A 20,840-nucleotide genomic window follows, 5' to 3' on the forward strand; every position below is an offset into this window, starting at 1 on the left:
TTTTGAAGGGTATTGTTTTTTTGATTTCTTTCTCAACCCAGTTATCATTTGTATATAGGAGGGCTACTTATTTTTTTGAGTTAGTCCTGTATGCAGTCACTTCACATAAGATGTTTATCTGCCGAAGGAGTTACCTCATAGAACTTTTGTGGTTGCTTATGTACATAAGGATATGTATATGTATATGTATAAATTGAGGTTCATATTTGTGATCAGAAAACTGGTTACTTTTTAAAAATATTTTGAATTCTATCACTTTGATGATTTATATAAAATTTTTACAAAAGCTGATAGGTTCTTTTTTGGCCACTTACTTTACCTACATGATTTTGTGAATTACAAGTTTAAATTCTTGTCATTTTAAAGATACAGTAATTTTACTTTATGCATCTAGTGTTTTAACTGCCTGTATGTCTGGCACCACATTTGTGCAGTGCCACAAAAACCATGAGAGGGCGTTCAACTTGGGCAACTGATGTGACAGGTGATGTGAACGACCATGTGAGTGCTGGATTAGAACAAGAGTCATGTGAAGAGCCATCTCTCCAACCTCCAATTTGTATTTCTTAAGACATTTTATCATTGAGGGAAGATGTTGCATTTGAAAGACAAAATAATGTGTTCCCATGTTCACTGTTCATATGTTTATATGCCATAATGTGTGACAATGGGTGGCGTGTGGACCAAGAATGATACAGTTGTATCACTAATACACTTGCATCATGAGGTGAGGGAAAGTACATGGCGTACAAAATAATAGTCTGAGTTGTCTATGCAGTGTTCTCCAGGACAAGCTCCTATACTGTGATACCATAGTGTCTCCCTTCATAGAAGAAGTAAGACATAAATCATTCTAATGCTCAGAAATTGAGAAGTGTTTTGAAGACAGCAGTGTTCCTCCTGGTCATCACTCCAGCCTGGACAGAGGTTGTCTCCATGTCCTCTCAGAATAAAACTCTGAAAGCCACTGAGGAATTGACTCTCCAGACACTCCTGCTTTTCGAGATTGGGTGTGGGACACTTGCCAACATTCTTCTGTTTTTCCACAATTTCTCTCCCATCTTTACTGGCTCTCGACAGAGGCCCACACAGGTCATTGTCACCAACTTGGCTGTGGCCAATGTGTTCATTCTCCTTGTCACTGCATTTCCAGACAACGTGATGGTTTTTGTTCCAAGGAATCCTCAAACTAACCTGCAATGCAAAATTGGGTACTTCATTCGCATGGTGGCTCGAAGCACAAACATGTGCTCCACCTGTGTCCTGAGCATCCATCAGTTTGTCACTCTTGTTCCTGGTCATTGGGGTAGGCTGATGCCTCGAGGATTTGCTCCTAATGCCCTGAGTTATTCTTGTTATAGTTGTTGGTGGTTTAGTGTCTTAAATAATGTCTACATTCCAATGAAAATCAGTGGTCCACAGAGCACAGACAATGACACTCACAATCAAAGCAAGTGGGTCTGCTCCACATCTGGATTCAGTGCAGGCATTGTCATCTTGCGCTTTTCCCATGATGCCATATTCATCAGCATCATGGTGTGGACCAATGTCTCCATTGTGATTCTTCTCCATAGACATCACCAGCGAACACAGCACATCCTCGCTGCCAATCAGAACCACAGAGGTCATCCTGAGAGCAGAGCAGCCCACACCATCCTCATGGTGGTGGTCACATTTGTTGGTTTGTACCTCCTAAATTTTATTTGTGTAATCTTACACACTTTTTTAATGGACTCTCGCATCTGGTTGAGGCATGTAGGTGAAGCTTTGACGGCAGGCTTCCCCACTATTTCCCCCTTCCTGTTGATCTTTAGGGATCCCAAGGATCCCTGGCCTGTGCTCTTCAACTGCTGAAAACCACAGTCACCATGACAAACATAGAAGACAGCTTTACTAACAACCATATACACTCTATTAAGTAAAAGTTGTTTGAAAATCCTTCCTCATAAACCAGACATGTTGATTCACTGAACTTATCCCAGCACTGGGGAGACTGAGCCAGGAGGATTGCAATGTAACCAATGGCATGCCAGCCTGCAGAGTGAGATCCAGGCCAAATTGTGACAAGGAGACCCAGACTCACAACTCTGTATCTGCACCCTAAGAAAGAAAGAAAGAAGAGAAATAAACAAATGAGAGAAAGCAGAATGAAAAGAAAAACACCAGTCATCCTATAATTATTCACCCCATCCTTAGGAAATCAATGTGTTCATATATTGTATTAGAGCACATTCAATTCATACAGCATCCTATATATCCATATCCTTTTTCTTTTCAAAAATATTTCTTTTTTTATTAAGATATTTTTCTATTCATTCTACTTGTCAATCACAGATTCCCCTGTCCTTCCTCCTTCCACTCCCTAGCACTCTCCTCCTCCCACTCCCGTTCCCCCGCTTCTCCAAGGCAAGGTTTCCCATGGGGAGTAAGCAGAGCTTGTCACACTCAGCCAAGGCAGGTCCAAGCCCCTCCTCTCTGCACCAAGGCTGTGCAAAGCATCTCACCATAGGCACTAGGCTCTAAAAAGCCATCTCATGCAGTAGGGACAGATCCCAGTCTCACTGCCTGGGGCCCCCCAAACAGTTCAAGCTAAACAACTGTCTTGCATATCCAGAGGACCTTGTCTAGTACCATGGGGGCTTCTCAGCTGTTGGTCCACAGTTCATGCGTCTCCACTAGCTTGACTAGTTGTCACTGTACTTTTTCCAATAGTGGTCTCAATATTCTTGCTCATAGAATCCCTCCTCTCTCTTTCTTGTCGATTGGACTCCTGGAGCTTTGCCTTGGACCTGGCTGTGAATCTCTGCGTCTCCCTGCAACAGTCACTGGATGAGGGTTCTGTGATGTCAGTTAGGGTATTCAGCCATTTGATCACCAGAGTAGGTCAGATCCAACACTCTCATGACCATATCCAGTAGTCTATGTTGGAGTCATCTTTGTGGATTCCTGGGACCTCCCTAGCACTCTGCTTCTTCCTATTCCCATGATATCTTCATTTATCACGGTGTCACTTTCCTTGTTCTCCCACTCTGTTCCTGATCCAGCAGGAACCTCCCACTCCCCTAAGCTCTTATTCCCTCTTCCCTTGCCCTCCATTACCTTCCTTACCTCCAGTTTGTTCATGTAGATTTCATCATTTTCTCCATCACTGGATGATGATCCCTGTGTCTTTCCGAAGGTCCTCCTTACTAGCTAGTCTCCCTGGAGCTGTGGGTTGCAGTCTGGTTATCCTTTGCTTTACATCTAGTATCCACTGATGAGTGAGTACATACCATGTTTGTCTTTCTGAATCTGGTTACCTCACTCAGGATGATTTTCTTCTAGTTCCATCCGTTTGCCTGCAGACCTCATGATGTCAGTGGTACTCCATTGTGTATATGTACCACATTTTCTTCATCCATTCTTCAGTTGAGGGGCATCTAGGTTGTTTCCAGGTTCTGGCTATTACAAACAGTGCTGCTATGAACATAGTTGAGCATGTATCCCTGTGGTATGATTGAACGTTCCTTGGTTTTATGCCCAACAGTGGCATAGCTGGGTCTTGAGGAAGATGGATTCCCAATTTCCTGAGAACCCATCATAGTGATTTCCAAAATGTCTGTAGAAGTTTGCATTCCCACCAAGAGTGTAGTGTAGGAGTTTTCTCCTTGCTCCCCATCCTCTCCAACATAAGCTGTCTTTGTTGTTTTTGAACTTAGCCATTCTGACAAGTCTAAGATGGTATCTCAGAGTTGTTTTAATTTGCATTTCCTGATTACTAAGGATGTTGAACAATTCCTTAAATGTCTTTCAGCTATATGAGAGTCTTTTGTTGAGAATTCTGTTTAAATCTGTACCCCATTTTTTAATTAGATTGTTCAGGATTTTGATGTCTAGTTTCTTGAGTTCTTTATATGTTTTGGAGATCAGTCCTCTGTCAGATGTGGAGTTGGTGAAGATCTTTTCCCATTCTGTAGGCTGTCATTTTTTCTTAATGACCATGTCCTTTGACCTAGAAAAGCGTCTCAGTTTCAGGAGGTCCCATATATTAATTGTTGCTCTCAGTGTCTGTGCTACTGGTGTTATATTTAAGAAGTGTTCTCCAGTACCAATGCGTTCAAGTCTAGTTTCTACTTTCTCTTCTATCAGGTTCAAAGTAACTGGATTTATGTTGAGGTCTTTGATCCACTTGGACTTAAGCTTTGTGCATGGTGATAGATATGGATCTATTTGCAATCTTCTACATGTTGACATCCAGTTATGCCAGCACCATTTTGAAGATTTTTTTCCCTTCTTTGTAAATTTTGGCTTCTTTGTCAAAAATGAAGTTTCATACATGTGTGGATTAATATCAGGTTCTTGGGTTCAATTCCATTGGTGTTTATGCCAGTACCAAGCTGTTTTTATTACTGTAGCTCTATAGTAGAGATTGAAGTCAGGGATTGTGTTGTCTTCACAGGTTGCTTTATTGTGCAGGATTCTTTTAGCTGTCCTGGGTTTTTTGTTTTTCCATAGAAGTTGAGTATTGTTCTTTGCTGGTTTGTGAAGAATTGTGTTGGGATTTTGATGGGGATTGCTTTGAATCTGTAGATTGCTTTTAGTAAGATTGCCATTTTTACTATGTTAATCCTACCTATCCATGAGCATGGGATATCTTTCCATTTTCTGAGATATTCTTTAATTTCTTTCTTCAGGAACTTAAAGTTCTTTTCATACAGGTCCTTCACTTGCTTAGTTAGAGTTATTCCAAGGTATTTTATATTATTTGTGACTGTTGTAAAGGGTGATGTATCTCTGATTTCTTTCTCAGCCTGTTTGTCATTTGTATATAGGAGGACTTCTGATTTTTTGAGTTAATCTTGTATCCTGCCACATTACTGAATGTGTTTATCAGGTGTAAGAGATCCTTGATCGACTTTTTGGGGTCACTTATGTATACTATCATGTCGTCTGCAAATAGTGAAAATTTCACTTCTTCCTTTCCAATTTCTATCCCTTTGATCTCCTTTCCTTGTCCTGTTGCTTTAGGTAGAACTTCGAGTACAATATTGAATAAATATGGGGAGAGTGGACAGCCGTGTCTTGTTTCTGATTTTAGTGGAATTGCTTTGAGTTTCTTTCCATTTAATTTGGTTGTGGATGTTGGCTTGCTGTAATTGCCTTTATTATGTTTAGGTATGTTCCTTGTATTCCTGATCTCTCTGAGATCTTCATCATGAAGGGGTGTTTGATTTTGTCAAAGGTCTTTTCAGCATCTAATGAAATGATCATGTGGTTTTTTCTTTCAGTTTGTTTATATGGTGTATTACATTGTCAGAATTTCGTGTGTTGAACCAACTTTGCATTTCTTGGATGAAACCCACTTGATGATGGTGGATAATTGTTTTGATGTGTTCTTGGAGTCTGTTTGCCAATATTTTATTGAGTATTTTTGCATCAATGTTCATGAGAGAGATTGGTCTGTAATTCTCTTTCTTTGTTGCATCTTTGTTTGGCTTGGGTAGCAGAGTAAATGTAGCCTCATAAAAGGAGTTTGGTAATGTTCCTTTTGTTTCTAATGTGTGGAACAATTTGAAGAGTATTGGTATTAACTCTTCTTTGGCATCATGAGGTTTGCAGACAAATGGATGGATCTAGAAAAAATCATCCTGAGTGAGGTAACGCAGACTCAGAAAGACAAACATGGTATGTACTCACTCATAGCAGGATACTAGACATGAAACAAGGATGACTTGTCTGCTACTCACATCACCAGGGAGGCTACCTGGAAAACAGGACCCCAAGAAAGACACAGGGATCGCCTAATGACAGAGAAATGGAATGAGATCTACATGAACAGCCTGGTCATGATTGGGGGTAATGAAAGGCGAGGGTTGAGGGAAAGAGAGCTTGGGGGAGCGGGAGATCCCAGCTGGATCAACAACAGAGAGGGAGAACAAGGAATAGGAGACCATGGTAAATGAAGACCACATGAGAATAGGAAGAAGCAAAGTGCTAGAGAGGCCCACAGAAATCCACAAAGATACCCACACAACAGACTGCTGGCAATGGTCGAGAGACAGCCCGAACTGACCTACTCTGGTGATGGGATGGCCAAACACCCTAATTGTTGTGCTAGAAACCTCATCCAACTACTGATGGATCTGGATGCAGAGATCCATGACTAGGCCCTGGGTGGATCTCTGGGAGTCCAATTAGCGAGAATGAGGAGGGTTTATATGAGCGAGAATTGTTGAGACCAAGGTTGGATAAAGCACAGGGACAAATAGCCAAATGAATGGAAACATATGAACTATGAACCAATGGCTGAGGGGTCCCCACTGGATCAGGCCCTCCAAATGGGTGAGACAGTTGATTGGTTTGATCTGTTTGGGAGGCATCCAGGCAGTGGGACCGGGTCCTGTGCTCATTGCATGAGTTGGCTGTTTGAAACCTGGGGCCTATGCGGGATTGTTTGGCTCGGCCTGAGAGGAGGGGACTAGACCTACCTGGACTGAGTCTACCAGGTTGACCTCAGTCTGTGGGGAAGGCTTTGCCCTGGAGGAGATGGGAATGGGGGGGGGAGGTGAGGGGGACGGGAGGGGGGAGAACAAGGGAATCCGTGGCTGATATGTAGAACTGAATTGTATTGCAAAATAAATTAAAATAAATTAAAAAAAACTCTTCTTTGAAGAGCTTGTAGAATTCTGCATTGAAACCAACAGGTCCTAGGCTTCTCTTGGTTGGGAGACATTTAATGCCTGTTTCTATTTCCATTTGAGTCATAACATCAGTTAAGTCCCTTATTTCTCTGTTAAGTTTTGATTTTGCAGATCTGTCCAGTGGTGAGAGTGGGGTTTTGAAGTCTCCCACTATTAATGTGTGGGGTTTGTGTGTGTGATTTGAGCTTTAGTAATGTTTCTTTTACCCTTGTGTTTGTGGCATAAATGTTCAGAATTGAAACTTCATCTTCGTGGATCATTCCTTTGATGAGTATGTAATGCCCTTCTTGATCTCTTTTGATTGATTTTAGTTTGAAGTCTGTTTTGCTGGTTATTAGGATGGCTACACCAGCTTGCTTCTTAAGACCATTTGATTGGAAAGACTTTTCCCAGCCTTTTAATCTGAGGAAGTGTCTATCTTTGAATTTGAGGTATGTTTCTTGTATTCAGCAGAAAGATGGGTCCTGCTTTTGTATCCATTCTGTAAGCCTGTGTTTTTTAATAGGTGAATTAAGTCCATTGATATTAAGAGATATTAGTGACCAGTGATTGTTAATTCCTGTTATCTTTTGGTGGTAGTATGTGTATACTTCTTTTCTTTGGGGTTTACTACTGTGGGATTATCTATTGCCTGTGTTTTCCTGGGTGTATCTGACTTCTTTATGTTGGATTTTTTCTTCTAGTGCTTTCTGTAGGGCTAGATTTGTGGATAGGTGTTGTTTAAATCTGGTTTTGTCTTGGAAAGTCTTGTTCATTTCATCTATGGTGATTGAAAGTTTTGCTGGTTATATAAGTCTAGGCTGGCACCCATGGTCTCTTAGTGTCTGCATTACTGTCCAGGTCCTTCTGGCTTTCAAAGTCTCCATTGAGAAGCCGGGTGTTATTCTGATGTCTCCATTTATAAGTCACTTGGCCTTTTTCTTTTGCTGCTGTTAATATTCTTTCTTTATTATGTAGGTTTAGTTGTTTAATTATTATGTGATCAGGGCACTTTTTTCAGGGGGGGGTCTAGTCTCTTTTGGTATTCTATAGGCTTCTTGCATCTTCATAGGTATTTACTACTTTAAGTTGGAAAGGTTTTCTTCTATGATCTTGTTGAAGGTATTTTCTGTGCCTTTGAGTTGGTATTCTTTTCTTTCCTCTATCCCTATTATTCTTAGGTTTAGCCTTTTCATGGTGTCCCAGATTTCCTGGACATTTTGTGTTATGACTTTTTTGGCTTGCTATTTTCTTTGACTAACAAAATATTTCCTCTATTGTATCCTCTACACCAGAGATTCTCTCTTCCATTTCTTGAATTCTGTTGGTTATGCTTGCGTCTGTGTTTCCTGTTTGTTTACTCAGATTTTCTATTTCCAGCATTTCCTGTTTGTGTCTTCTTTATTGTTTCTCTTTCAGTTTTCTAGTCTTGAACTGTTTCCCTCATATATTTAATTGCTTTTTCCTGGTTTTCTTGTCTTTCTTTAAGCGATTTATTGATACCTTGCAAATTTTTATTTATCTTTTCCTCAATTTCTTTATTGAATTCTTCCAATTTTTTGTTTGCCTTTTCCTCAATTTCTTTAATTGAATTTATCATTTTTTCTTGAAAGGCCTCTTCATTCTTAATGAAGCTGTTTTTATGGTCACTTTCTTCTGCCTCTTCTACATTTTGATGTTCAGGTCTTGCTGTTGCAGGAGGGCTAGGTTTGGTGATGACACATTGCTTTATATTGTTATACGTATTTTTGCCTTGACTTCTGCCTACCTCCTCTTCTACTAGGTGCAAGAGGTGCCTGTGTCTGAATGAGCTGCTATTGGTACAGTCTGGGCTTGTTGTGTTCATTTTTTCAGTGGGCCCCTCTCGGTCCAATCTTGACTCTTGGTCTAATTGGAGCTGGTAGATTCTGTATCTCAGGAAGCTGCTATTGGCCCAACCCAAGCTAGTTGATTCTGTGACTCACGGAGCCACTCTTGGTTGTATAGGGGCTCTTGGTCCAGTCAGAGTTAACAGATTCTGTGTCTCAGGAAGCCTTTCTTGGTCCAATGACAGGGCGCAGATTATATGTCTTAGAAAGCCACTCATGGTCTAATGAGGACTGGTAGATTCCCTGTCTCAGGAAGTTACTCTTGGTCCAATGAGAGCTGGCAGTTTGGTTTCCAAACCTCAGGAAATTACTGGGGTCACAGGCAGATGGGTATTGGGGCAGGGTGTGGAACTTGTGGATTGCAGGGTCCAATGGGGGGGTTTGAGTGGGGGCCTTCCTGCAAGTGTTTTCCCTGCTGGCCAGCAACTGAGGCAGTGTTAGGTGGGGTTTGCCGGGGACTGGCTGTGTCCCAGAGCCTAGGGGCAGAACCTTCTGGGTTTGAGAATAGTCACTCACCTCTTGGTCCAATGAGAGCTGGCCTAAAAATTATCTTTATTTATGTTGCAGAAAGTGTTCCACATGATGTATGCCTGCATGCAAGAAGAGAGCACCAGATCTCATTATAGATAATTGTGAGCCATTGTGTGGTGTCTGGGAATTGAAATTAGGATCTCTGAAAGAACAGTCAGTGCTCTTTACCTCTAAGCCATTTCATGAGCCTCTATATTCTTATTCTTGTTCATTTTCCCTTACCAGTCAAATGTCTAAACATCTTTATATTTGTTGTTTGAACAGTTTGTGGAAATGTTATCTCACATAGATGAGGCTAATAACCCATATGTATTGGCATGCAATTTTTAATTGGCAGACATGCACTTTACAGTTGAAAATGGAGATGTGTCTTCTCCTAGAGCCTAGACCCACAGAAAGCCCCCAAGCAGTATTAACATGCTCTGCTCCTCTTTGTGTCTTTTTTGCACACATGATTATCTCAAAGGCTGGCATGTGGATAGGGAAAACATTGTGCAATGATAGATTGCTACTCACATGTCCAGGTCAACATTCTTTGTCTCTCTCTATAGAAATTTTGCTGGATGGACAAATATCCATAAAGTAGCAGAAGCTTCATTTCTGTGATTCACTGCGTGAGATTTTCCTTATCATCATTGAAATTCAAAACTAAGCTCCTAGTTTCCTAATAGACTCATTTGTTTTTTCGTGTTTCTTTTGCCTTTCTCCTGATGGTATAATCTGTTGCCTGTTATGGGTACAGTATATAATTTTTAATATTTTGGTTTTTATTTAATGGTGGATATTTGTTTAGGATTGGGGGTGAGCCATAAAATACTCATTTTCTTGTTAGAATAACTGTGGAACCCTTCACAGAACTTACAAGAATAATATAGTAAATCTATCTCACCTGCAATATGCTATACACTGCTGTAGGATTCTATCAGTACCAGCAACCATGGACAGACAAGGAAGAGTACATCTCCATACCAAGGTCCAAATATGAAGGTAATATTCAGTGTATGGTATTGACTCATCTGTTGGCTGCACAGTGATTATATATATATATATATATATATATATATATATAGTGTGTGTGTGTGTGTGTGTGTGTGTGTGTGTGTGTGCGTGTGTGTGTGTAAATTTACTTTTGATAATGCATGAGGAAATTAGGAGATTTTCAGATGCATAGGATCCAGCCTGTCATTCTCAGGACATGAAACTTCTGTCCAGAACACATGTGTCCAGCACATACAGCTGGTTCCTTCTATAATCACTGGTCATCTACAAAGAGTCATCATTTTCAGTCTGCAATATTAAAGGGGATCTAAAGTCTTTTGTGTGTGCACTGCCAGCAGCTCTGTGAGCTCACTGAGAAGCAGGCTCTGGAGATGGGGTTTTGTCTACTCAGTTGAGGCACAAACACTTGGTTTCAACAGTCCTCTATATCCCTTCCCTGAGTCAGGATGGGCTCTGATTCTGTGAAAAGCACCAATGTGAACAGTAAAACAGGCCAAGAGGAAAGACGTCATGCACTTCATTACAACTGAGGGGAAACATGTTTCAAGGAGAGGGGGCTATTGTCCATCTCTAGCTATAATGATGTCTACAATAGAAACAGTTAATGGGCTGCTCATCCACCTACAGGATAGAGGGGACATATGTCTAAAGCTCCTTAGCCATTGCTTCAAGATGACATTTTATCAGGGCTTTTCCTTGTTTTTCTGTTCGATGTTGTCAACTTCAATTGGTTGATATTTTGTCTTGACCCATCTACTGTTTATCATCAATGGAGACCACATGCATGTGTACATGAGAACATTTTCTCTACTGTACAATGCAGAAAATATTGTTGAGTGACCTGCTGTATATGGTGTCTGCAGAGGAATATACAGAGCTTCATAATTTAACACTATGTATACTGGAGATACTAATTTATTGCTATTATCATACACATGTAGTTTGGAGTCAACATTCTTTTTAATTTATTTTACTATTTTGCTCTGTTTTATCATAAGGTGAAAGGGAAAAAAGGAAACAGGAAACAGGAAAAGATATTGTTGAAAAGGTGTGAGAATGAAAATACTTGTAGCACAAAAAATGTGTATTAAGATTAATATGGCTGGATAATTCCTGAGCATCAGAAGAAAGTGTGCAAGCCTGACCAAGTTATGAAGGTCTGAGTAAGATATAAATAGAAGTGAAAGGTGAGATATCGACATGTCATCTGTGATCATATCTTGGTAAGTTCTAAGTTCAATACATTGAATTAAAATGGGATTCTCTCCAAGCATTGGTCTCTCCTTGGTAAGTTTTACAAGTACTGCCTTAAAAGAACAAAATATTTGTCCATTCGGTATGTATTTAAATGTATTAGAGTTTACTAGGCTTTATTTTCCATTTCTGTCTAAATTTTACTCAGTGGTTATTAATACTATCCTAGGAGAGGTGACTGAGCAGTTAAGAGTGCTTGTTTGTTTTACAAAGGACCCAAGATCGCTTCACAGCACCTACATATGGCTGACAGCCATCTGTGGTTCAGGTTTCAGGGGATCCAATGCTCTCTTCTCTTCTGACCACTCAGGGTACCAGGCATGTGTAGTGCATATACATTTTTCATGCAAACATTCATACATACAAAATAAAACTTAATTGTTTTCATTTGTTTCCTTTGATTGAAAGTGGACTTTGTTCTCATACAATATATTCTGATGACAGTTTCCCCTCCTTCTATTTAACCCAGCCCCTCCTCTGCATGCACTCTTTCTGTCTCTCATAGAAAACAATGGTATTCTTAGAGATAACAACCAAATGTGACAAAACATAATATACTAGGAGAAAACAAAAAAAATCATCATATTGTGACTGGACAAGGCATCCCCACAGAAAGAAAAGATCCCCAAGTACAGGCACAGGAATCAGAGCCTCACTCATTCCCACACTCAGGAGTCCCACAGAAATACTAAGCTATAGGCAGTAATGTATATTCAGAGGATATGGGGCAGACTCCTGCAGGCCCTGTGCTTGCTTCTTCAGTCTCTATGAGCTTGTATGCACCTTGCTCAGTTAAATCAGTGTGCCTTGATCTCCTGGTTTCCTCCATCCCCTCTGACTCTTACATTCTTTCTGCCTCCTATTCTATAGTCTTCCCTGAGTTCCAAGAGGAGGAATTTGATGGAGACATCCCATGTAGAGCTTTGCATTCCAAATGTTGTGAGTCTTGTGAATCCTCAAATCCCAACAGAGTGACACACCTCTTCTAATGAGTCCACACCTCTTCTACCTTCTCAAAGTGTTCCACTAACTTGGGAACAAGAATTCAAACATATGACTCTACAGGGGCCAATCTCCTTCAAACCTCCAATATCTAAATCTAATCTTTCTACAACATGAAGAAATCGAGCAATTCTCACATGTTGAGTCCAGCTACTGAGGTCAAAGGAAATTGATTGAGCAGTGTAATGGATGGTCTTGTGATCTCATCACAAATACAAAGACTTTGATGAGGATGCTGAAAAACTCTGACATTTGCTTCTCCTAGTTCCTTGCCTAGGACGTTCCACTCTAATAACTCCTGCTTTTACTTCATTCTTATATCTCCTCCCAGGCTCCAGTCAAGGATCTTTCCCCCCCTCTACCTGTAACACAAATGGAACTTCAGTGTCCTTCTGTGATTTATTAGACAGATCTTTCTGGGGGTTCCCTTTCTCTCATACCCAATGTCCCACTTCAGTTATAAGGAACAATAGGAGCCTTCTCCTCACAAACATATTGAAGTTGAGGTTACCTATTCAGAGGAGGAAGATAAGAAAAGGGGACACCTATTGACTCTGCAGTTCATACTAATGACCCAGCAAAGGAAAATAACCAGTTTCTTTCTTGGTTAAAACCAGGAGTGTCTGTGGACCTCTGAGCACCATCACTCTTTCCAGATATCAGAGATGCCAGAAATGGCTGAGATCTCTGATCCCTGATCTGGTTCCTCAATGATTTTGGGTTTGCACTTCAGAAGAGAGGATATTTGTGTAACAGTGAAGTCCATTAAGGGTAAACCTGGTCTAGGCTAATGAGTAGAATCTCTGGCCTGATGGTAGACTCCCCATTCAAGTTACATGGTTCTATCACCTTGCTGAGGTATTATGCCTCAAGAAGGAAGGGTCACCTTAGGATGTTGGACTCACTTTAAGCCATGCTAAAGACAGGTTAGAAAAATTATCCCCATGATGAAATACTCTACTTTTCCAGATTCCCATGCCTAGCACAAGAGAATAGCCAAGCTGTTCTTAGTCACTTTTCTGCTCTAAGCAATCTTGCCCTAAGATTGGCATTCTTTAGTCTTTTCCCACATGCCACACCCCACCAGGCGGATGTCTTCCATTGTGTGGCTGAATTCCATGCTGGCTTAACTGGAGTTCATGGTTTCTTTCCATGACATATTCATTTCCCTCTTGTGAGAAGCCTCTGAGAATTACGGCATGATTTTATATTTCAACCTAACTCATCCTTCTGCTTCTATTTGATTCATTTTGAAATTCCTTTGATAATGACACTAAGAACCCCAAAAAGGAATCTCAAATTCCCTTTTGTAAACTGGTGATGATTAAAAAAATCCCGACCCAAAATTCCAGTATAATGTTATGTATAAACACTTGAATACACACGTTAAATAAGTACATGAAATTTTAAAGATAAAATGTTACTGAAAGCATCCTGCAGATTGCTTTGCTTCTCTGTCTTCATCTGTGGTTCCCACTCTCTTCTGCTACATGTCCTCTGATGATCTGTGAGGGAGACCTCCACAAACTGAGTCAGTCCCCCCAGGATTAATGTAGACAGCACATCCTGCTTTGGAATTGCTATTGAAATTATGGTTCAGATGTCCCATCCCCACACACATGTTGTGAGGACTGTTTTCAAATGATTATTATTATATTCCCTGGAGATTTTAGAAGAAAAATAAGCCTGATATCCACCATCTTGGTCAACTTTGCTGATTATGTCCTACAGTCTAATTTTTCCTTCATTGTCTTTAAACAGTCTTACAACCTAAAGAAATATTCTTCAGACTGTCTCTCCAGCTCATGTCTTTCAAATCTTTAGTATTTTATTTATTGATTGAGTGTATATTTGTGTGTTTCTGTATGTGTTTCTGTGTGTGTTTGTGTGTTTGTGTTTGTGTGTGTGTGTGTGTGTCTGTGTGTACAGACATAAGTGCCAGGACACCCATGTAGGGGTCACTGGGCAGCTTGAAGGAATCAGTTCCCCCCTTAAATCATATAAGTCAAATGATGTAACATGAGGTCCTCAGGTTTCAGAACTTATGGTTGTTCTGAATTTTTCCTGTGACACTCAATGGTTCCTCGGTATCTTAAATGACATCTTCACGCCAATGAACATCACCTGTGTACAGCCTAACTCAATAATACTGACTCTAAAGCAAGTGTCTGCTCCCCTCTAGTTTCAGTGGGGACGTAATCTTACATGGTTTGCCCATGACGCTACTTTGTCAGCATCAGTCCAGACCAGTGTCACCAGGATGCTTCTCCTGCACAGAAATGGCCAGAGAGTGCAGCATATTCACACCTCAAGTCAGAACAAATTCACACCTTAAGTGAGAACCAAATCACACTGACTGAAACTATCCTGATGTGCGGTCACATTTGTAAGCGTTATCTTGCAGACGGTATTTGTAATTCTCTTCACATTTCTTAAGTGAACTCTCATCTCTGGTTGAGGCCTGACAGGGAGGTTTTGTCTGCAAGATCCCCACCATTTCTCCCTTACTTTTGATCTTTAGGGATCAAGAGGATCCTTGTTCTGTGCTCTTCACCCCCTGAGAACCACAGTCCCTGGGACAAACACACAAGACAGCTTCACTGTGATCATAAAATATTCGGTAATCATGGGTTGAAAATGTTTTTTTTTTTTTAGAAATGAATTTTTTAAATTTATTTTGCAATACAATTCAGTTCTACATATCAGCCACGGATTTCCTTTTTCTCCCCCGTCCTGTCCCCCTCACCTTCCCCCCAACCCCTCCATTCCCATCTCCTCCAGGGCAAAGCCTTCCCCACAGACTGAGGTCAACCTGGTAGACTCAGTCCAGGCAGGTCTAGTCCCCTCCTCCCAGGCCGAGCCAAACAATCCTGCATAGGCCCCAGGTTTCAAACAGCCAACTCATGCAATGAGCACAGGACCCGGTCCCACTGCCTGGATGCCTCCCAAACAGATCAAGCCAATCAACTGTCTCACCCATTTGGAGGGCCTGATCCAGTGGGGACCCCTCAGCCATTGGTTCATAGTTCATGTGTTTCCGTTTGTTTGGCTATTTGTCCCTGTGCTTTATCCAACCTTGGTCTCAACAATTCTCGCTCATATAAACCCTCCTCATCCTCGCTAATTGGACTCCCAAAGATCCACCCAGGGCCTAGTCATGGATCTCTGCATCCAGATCCCTCAGTAGTTGGATGAGGTTTCTAGCACAATAATTAGGGTGTTTGGCCATCCCATCACCAGAGTAGGTCAGCTTCACTGTGATCATAAAATATTTGGTAATCATGGGTTGAAAATGTTTTGGATTGTGAAGTCATTTTGGCTCACTATGTAATCTCAGCAGTAGGGAGGCTGAGGCAAGAGGATGGCCATAAAATCTATGGTTTAGCTCCAGGTCAAGCTGTTATAAGGAAGATTCAGTCTCACAGCAATTCTCCACAGGTTATGAACACATTTTATCTCCAGATAGATGTGGCAGATGATTTATAGGTGTTGTGACATAGTTTTCAATGAGTTGACCTAAAGTTCACTACAGGAAAGTGAGATAAATACTTGCTATAGAAAGATATCATCAAAATGTCATCATATTTTACCCCTTGCTATCTGCTAGGGGCCTTCAGGGCAGCAGGCTCTGGATGGCAGGAGCATGTGAGGGAGGCCAGGGTTGGGGTCCGCTGTCCAGTCTCCCCCAACCAACACTTCCACAGCGCTGCCTTTCACAGTCTCCCAGATACTACAATCCTGACTAAAAAGCCTTAAAGACCCATTGAAACTCCCTTTTCTATTATTCTACTAACTCTTCTCTTTTATTTCAGAATCAATAGGATGCCCATCAGGGAAGGTTAAAAATTCATAGGGAAATATCCCTCTCAGGAGAAGGTTTCATTTGAAAGCTGTGTCGTTAAACGTTGGTCTGTTTGTCTGTTAGTTCATTCTGCTATGTTCATAAATGTCATTGAAATATGTTATGGAGACAAAGGTGGGTTAAGTATTTTATTTCTGTCACCCTTATTGCCTTTCAAGTCATCATAGGGCTAACTACTTTTGGTCGGACCTCAAAAAAACACCTCTGAGATCTCTGGCCACTAGATTCGGGTTCACAAAAGTTTATATATTCTTTTGATATAGATATCAATAACGGTAATTTTTGCCTCTGTTCCATCTTATTAAAAGGCTCTTTCTAGAGTTGGGGTCTCGCTTTCCCCTTCCTAGATTCAACCATGGTTTAAAGCCTCTCTCTGTCTTGTGTCAGACTGAGCCTCCTAACATAAAGACTAAAAATGGGCACTGGAGAGATGGCTCAGCAGTTAGGAGCACTAGCTCTTCTTCCCAAGAACCTGAGTTCAATTCCCAAGACCTACATGGTGGCTCACAACCATCTGCAATGTGATCTAGTGCCCTTTTTTGGCCTGCAGGCAGAATACTGTATAAATTACAATAAAAGACCACTTTATCTATAATAAATATAAAAATATATTTATTTTATATAATAAATATAAATAAAATATATATTTAAAAAAGACTAAAAATGGCACAGTCAAAAAATTAAACTAGGTTTATATAAATATTCAACACCTCCAAATTTATAAGTTCATTTTTTTAGATTTGGTTAAAAATCTATTAAATGTATAAATAGGGTTTAAAATTTGAACCTTAAGTTTTAAAGATCTAAGCAAATGTCTTAGGGTCTAAGAAGGTGTATTAAGATGTATAAATGCAAGCTATAAATGTCTGAAGATGTGAAAGTTTAACTTGTGATAAAAGGGTAACTTAAGTATTTAAATATATAGATATAAGTTGTTATTTGCAAGTTATTAATGTATGTGAATACAAACAACAATGCCTAAAGACATTAAGACCTGGATTGTGAGGATGTTAAAAAAAGATGTTTTTAAGATACTTGGATACAATTTATAAAGGCATAAAAATGGCCTAAGGTGTATAAAAATGGTTCCAATTTCTCTCCCTTACTATGCTATTATTATACTGAAACTCTAAAGTCCAGAGTTTTAACATTGTCAGCAGAGTTCTGATAAGCTGGTAGAGTACTGACTATTTATTGTTTATCAAAAGCTCAAGATTTTCAGTTTCCTTTAAGTGTTCTCTAAATATAGATTTAAAAGTACTTCTCATTGGACTCAAGACTTCTCTGTCCAATCTATTTTGAATTCTCTGGACATAGGAAACAATGTTCATGCTTTTCGCCAAAGCCATAGCCCTTGCTATCACACCAAGATGTAAATCTCTTGCATCATTTTTACTGACGCCCACTAACTTCCTTTTCTACTGTGTGATTCAATACAATGATAATGCTGAGACATGGAAAATGTTTATCTCCTTTGGTAAAATAAAATTCATATAAGCGTCAAGAAATCAAAGCTTGGACCCATCTGTCAACTCATCAAACAAAAAGGGTTCCAAATATAAGATTTTATCTTAAGCTCCTGAATTTTAATTTCTTACCATCCTATACCTCAACAGATTTCCACGTGGCTGACAATTGCCATTCAAAAATCACCTATAAATAACACGCTACTAAGCTCTGGACTCTGACAAGCTATGCCTCAGTTCAGTTGAGAGCAGCTATGGAAGGCATTCTCCCTGTCCCTATAATAGCTGCTAGATAGGTTGAGACAAAAGGAAACTTCCTGACATAAGAGACAATGTAGTTACCTGTATTGCCAATTGACATACAAAAATAAACTAAATTCATCAATAGGTTGATTTCTTAATTAAAATAGTTCTTAAAAGAGAGTGCCTGCCCAGAAAGCAGGAAACTTCCTGGAATTCTGGGAATTGCAGTTCTTCAAAGATAATCCCTGTCCAGAGACCAAGCAATATCCTGGAATTTCTGGGAATTGTTGTTCTTAGAAGATAGTGCCTTCCCAGAGATGAGGTAATTTCCTAGAATTCTGCAAGTTCTAGTTCTTAAAAGGTAACACCTGCCCAAGGACCAGGACTCTGGGTATTGTGCTTCTTAAAGTGTCACAACATAGCCTTATATGTAAAAGGTTACGGTAACAATGGGATTTGTTCACAGAAATCTGAAAACATATGTATTGAAGGTATCAACTAACAAGTTTCCAAATGGCAGCTCTAACTAGATTCCATTTTATTCAATATTTAAATTTAATAAAAGCTAATTTTTAACTTTACTTTCTGTCCCTAATATATATCTATTTCAAACCTAGGACAAGAGGTTGAGGTGCCTATTTACCACATCACACCTGGACCTGGCTGCCAGGACTTTCCACTGTTCCTCAGTCTTTACCTGTTACAGGGTATGTCTTACATACTCTGTCCTAAATTTAAAATTTTGAAAAACTAACAATGGTCAACATAAAGACAAAAAAGACCATCTATACCTCTAACAATGCAATCGGCAATGACAATAGCCACTCTAAAAATAGTCTACTTCTACAAAATCTACAAACACACTCCAATCTTGATAAGATGGCATTATCCCATCTATGGAATATGGAAGGAACCTGACCCCCTCCTCATAGCGGGAGGAGGTTCCTTTGCTTGTCTTTTTTTTCCACAGAAAGAATCAGCCAAGTCCTATTCAGGTCCCAGCCAGAAATGTCCAACATCACCCTGCCAACCAAAAAGATGGCTTGCCACTCAATGACTGGTCAGGAACAGAGGAGATGGATAAATTCCACCCATTCCAGAGCAACAAAATCTCCTGATCTGGTGGCGACTGCCCATGCCATATGCCCCCTCAAACCCTCCTTCTCTGCTATTTTAATGACAGTCTTTGTTCTACCACAGGCATGAACTGCCTCTGCTCAACACCCTAATTCTCAACTCAATACTCACCACTGATTTTTTCCCCCTTCAGGAAACCTATGAGGACAAAACATCATGAAATTGGATCCATGAATGATAGCAACCAAGGATGCTGGTCCTGTTTTACAATCTAAATAACCATCTCACCATTACTATGATGACCCCTTGAATGAAATGCAAAGAACAGGAGTCGAGGGAAAACTATATCCCACCGGTTTTGTTGCACATCCCTCTGCTGATATTCTTATTTCTCAACAGCTGGTGTGGGTCTCCCAGTCCATATTAACCCATGAATATATCTTCAACAGGAGACACAACTAAGAAGAAATGCCCAGGCCACTCTGGTCACATCTCTTCAATATGTTGTTAACTTTTCCCTTTCACTACCCACCCCAATGCCTCTAACTGCTTCTTTTATGCATTCAGAAATAGACGTCTGCTGACAGCTGTGCTGGTAAATACACTCTTCTTTATCCCAGGACCAATGTCTCACTAACATCATTCCTTCCAGGCGGACATGCATTGCTCTTTCTCTTCTTTGGTATCAGCGAATGATAAGCCCCTGCATAGACACCCCCTGCCAGGGTTTTCTACCCCTGTTGTGGTTGTTCCATAGGTCTATCTATATGAGCAGGAAGAAGCAACACTGTTGTTAATCAAAGATGAGAGACAGTCCTTCCTTTGCTGGTAGAAACAGGACTTGTCATCTCCCTTGGATCTTATGGGGCAACAACAACTGCCATCATTCAGACACATCCTCTGACTGGAGATTCAGACACAGACTTGATCATACAAAGACATCTACAGCTGAGAGCCTCCAGTCACTCTTAAGACAGATGAACTGTCCTGCCAGGATTGTGCTCCATAATAGAAGAACACTAGACATAATAACTGCGGAACGTGGGGAGACTTGCTTGGTATTGGGGGAAGATTGTGGCTTCTATGTAAACAAATCAGATGTTAAAACTAATGTTACCACCCTCAAAATACTCCACTAGACCTGCTCTCAAATTTCCATCCTTGGAGCAAGTTAGCTGGTTCCATACCCCCTCATTTTCTCAGCTCCTACCTTCTATCAGATCTCTGATTATGCTGTTTTATTTGGATGCTTACCCCCAGCGTTATTCATTTCCTCTGCTGACAGATCACCACCATTGCTAAAATGACCAACAATCAGGTCATGATTCACAACCAGACCCTGGACCTTTCTAACACAGATGAAAGGTTCCTCAAGGTTTATAATGACACCTCTCCATTAAAAAATATAAAGGGAGAGAGATGCTGGAAGCCATTGCTGGCTAGTCGATGTCCCAGTCTGCCATAAGTATAGCAGCTTTTCCCATAAACTTGGTAAAATGGAGCTCTCTCCCTCTTGGAGAGCTTGCTGCTCTCTACTTACCCTTACCTGGAGAATGTCCCTGGGCCTGGAGGACTGACCTGATCTAAAAGCTATCTCTAAAACCAGATGGCTGATTCATCTTTAGCTTGACCCTTGGCACAGATTCCTGCTAGAAGATGTATGCTATAGGCTCTGCTATAGGGCTCTGCAGAACCCTACTGCCACATGCTAAGACTTGTGATAGAAGTGTGCCACTTAATGAAAACTAGGTTTTGTCCCCAAACTCTCCAATCTTGGACATTTCTTATACTCTGTAACAAAAAATAGCTGATTCGCCAAAATCTGTCTCACAGGGGTGTCTCTGTTCATGCTCATGGGCCACTAAAGCTCGGTCTCCCC

The 20,840-nt window shown here is 40.5% G+C and overlaps 1 protein-coding gene across 1 annotated transcript; it reads left to right on the forward strand.

Moving 5' to 3' along the window:
- The first annotated feature begins 906 nt into the window (after positions 1–906).
- LOC128125650 (vomeronasal type-1 receptor 4-like) lies at positions 907–1,854 on the forward strand. Its single transcript, XM_052763256.1, has one exon. The coding sequence runs from the start codon at positions 937–939 to the stop codon at positions 1,852–1,854; it is 918 nt and encodes a 305-aa protein (XP_052619216.1). The 5' UTR covers positions 907–936.
- The last annotated feature ends 18,986 nt before the right edge of the window (positions 1,855–20,840 follow it).

The sequence above is a fragment of the Peromyscus californicus genome, unplaced genomic scaffold, assembly GCF_007827085.1.
Source record: "Peromyscus californicus insignis strain IS unplaced genomic scaffold, ASM782708v3 Scaffold_4__1_contigs__length_199733344, whole genome shotgun sequence".
Taxonomy (NCBI): Eukaryota; Metazoa; Chordata; class Mammalia; order Rodentia; family Cricetidae; genus Peromyscus; species Peromyscus californicus.

Excerpts from the sequence above, each read along its gene's own strand:
- LOC128125650 (XM_052763256.1), top strand. The coding sequence starts at position 937 with ATGTCCTCTCAGAATAAAACTCTGAAAGCCACTGAGGAATTGACTCTC.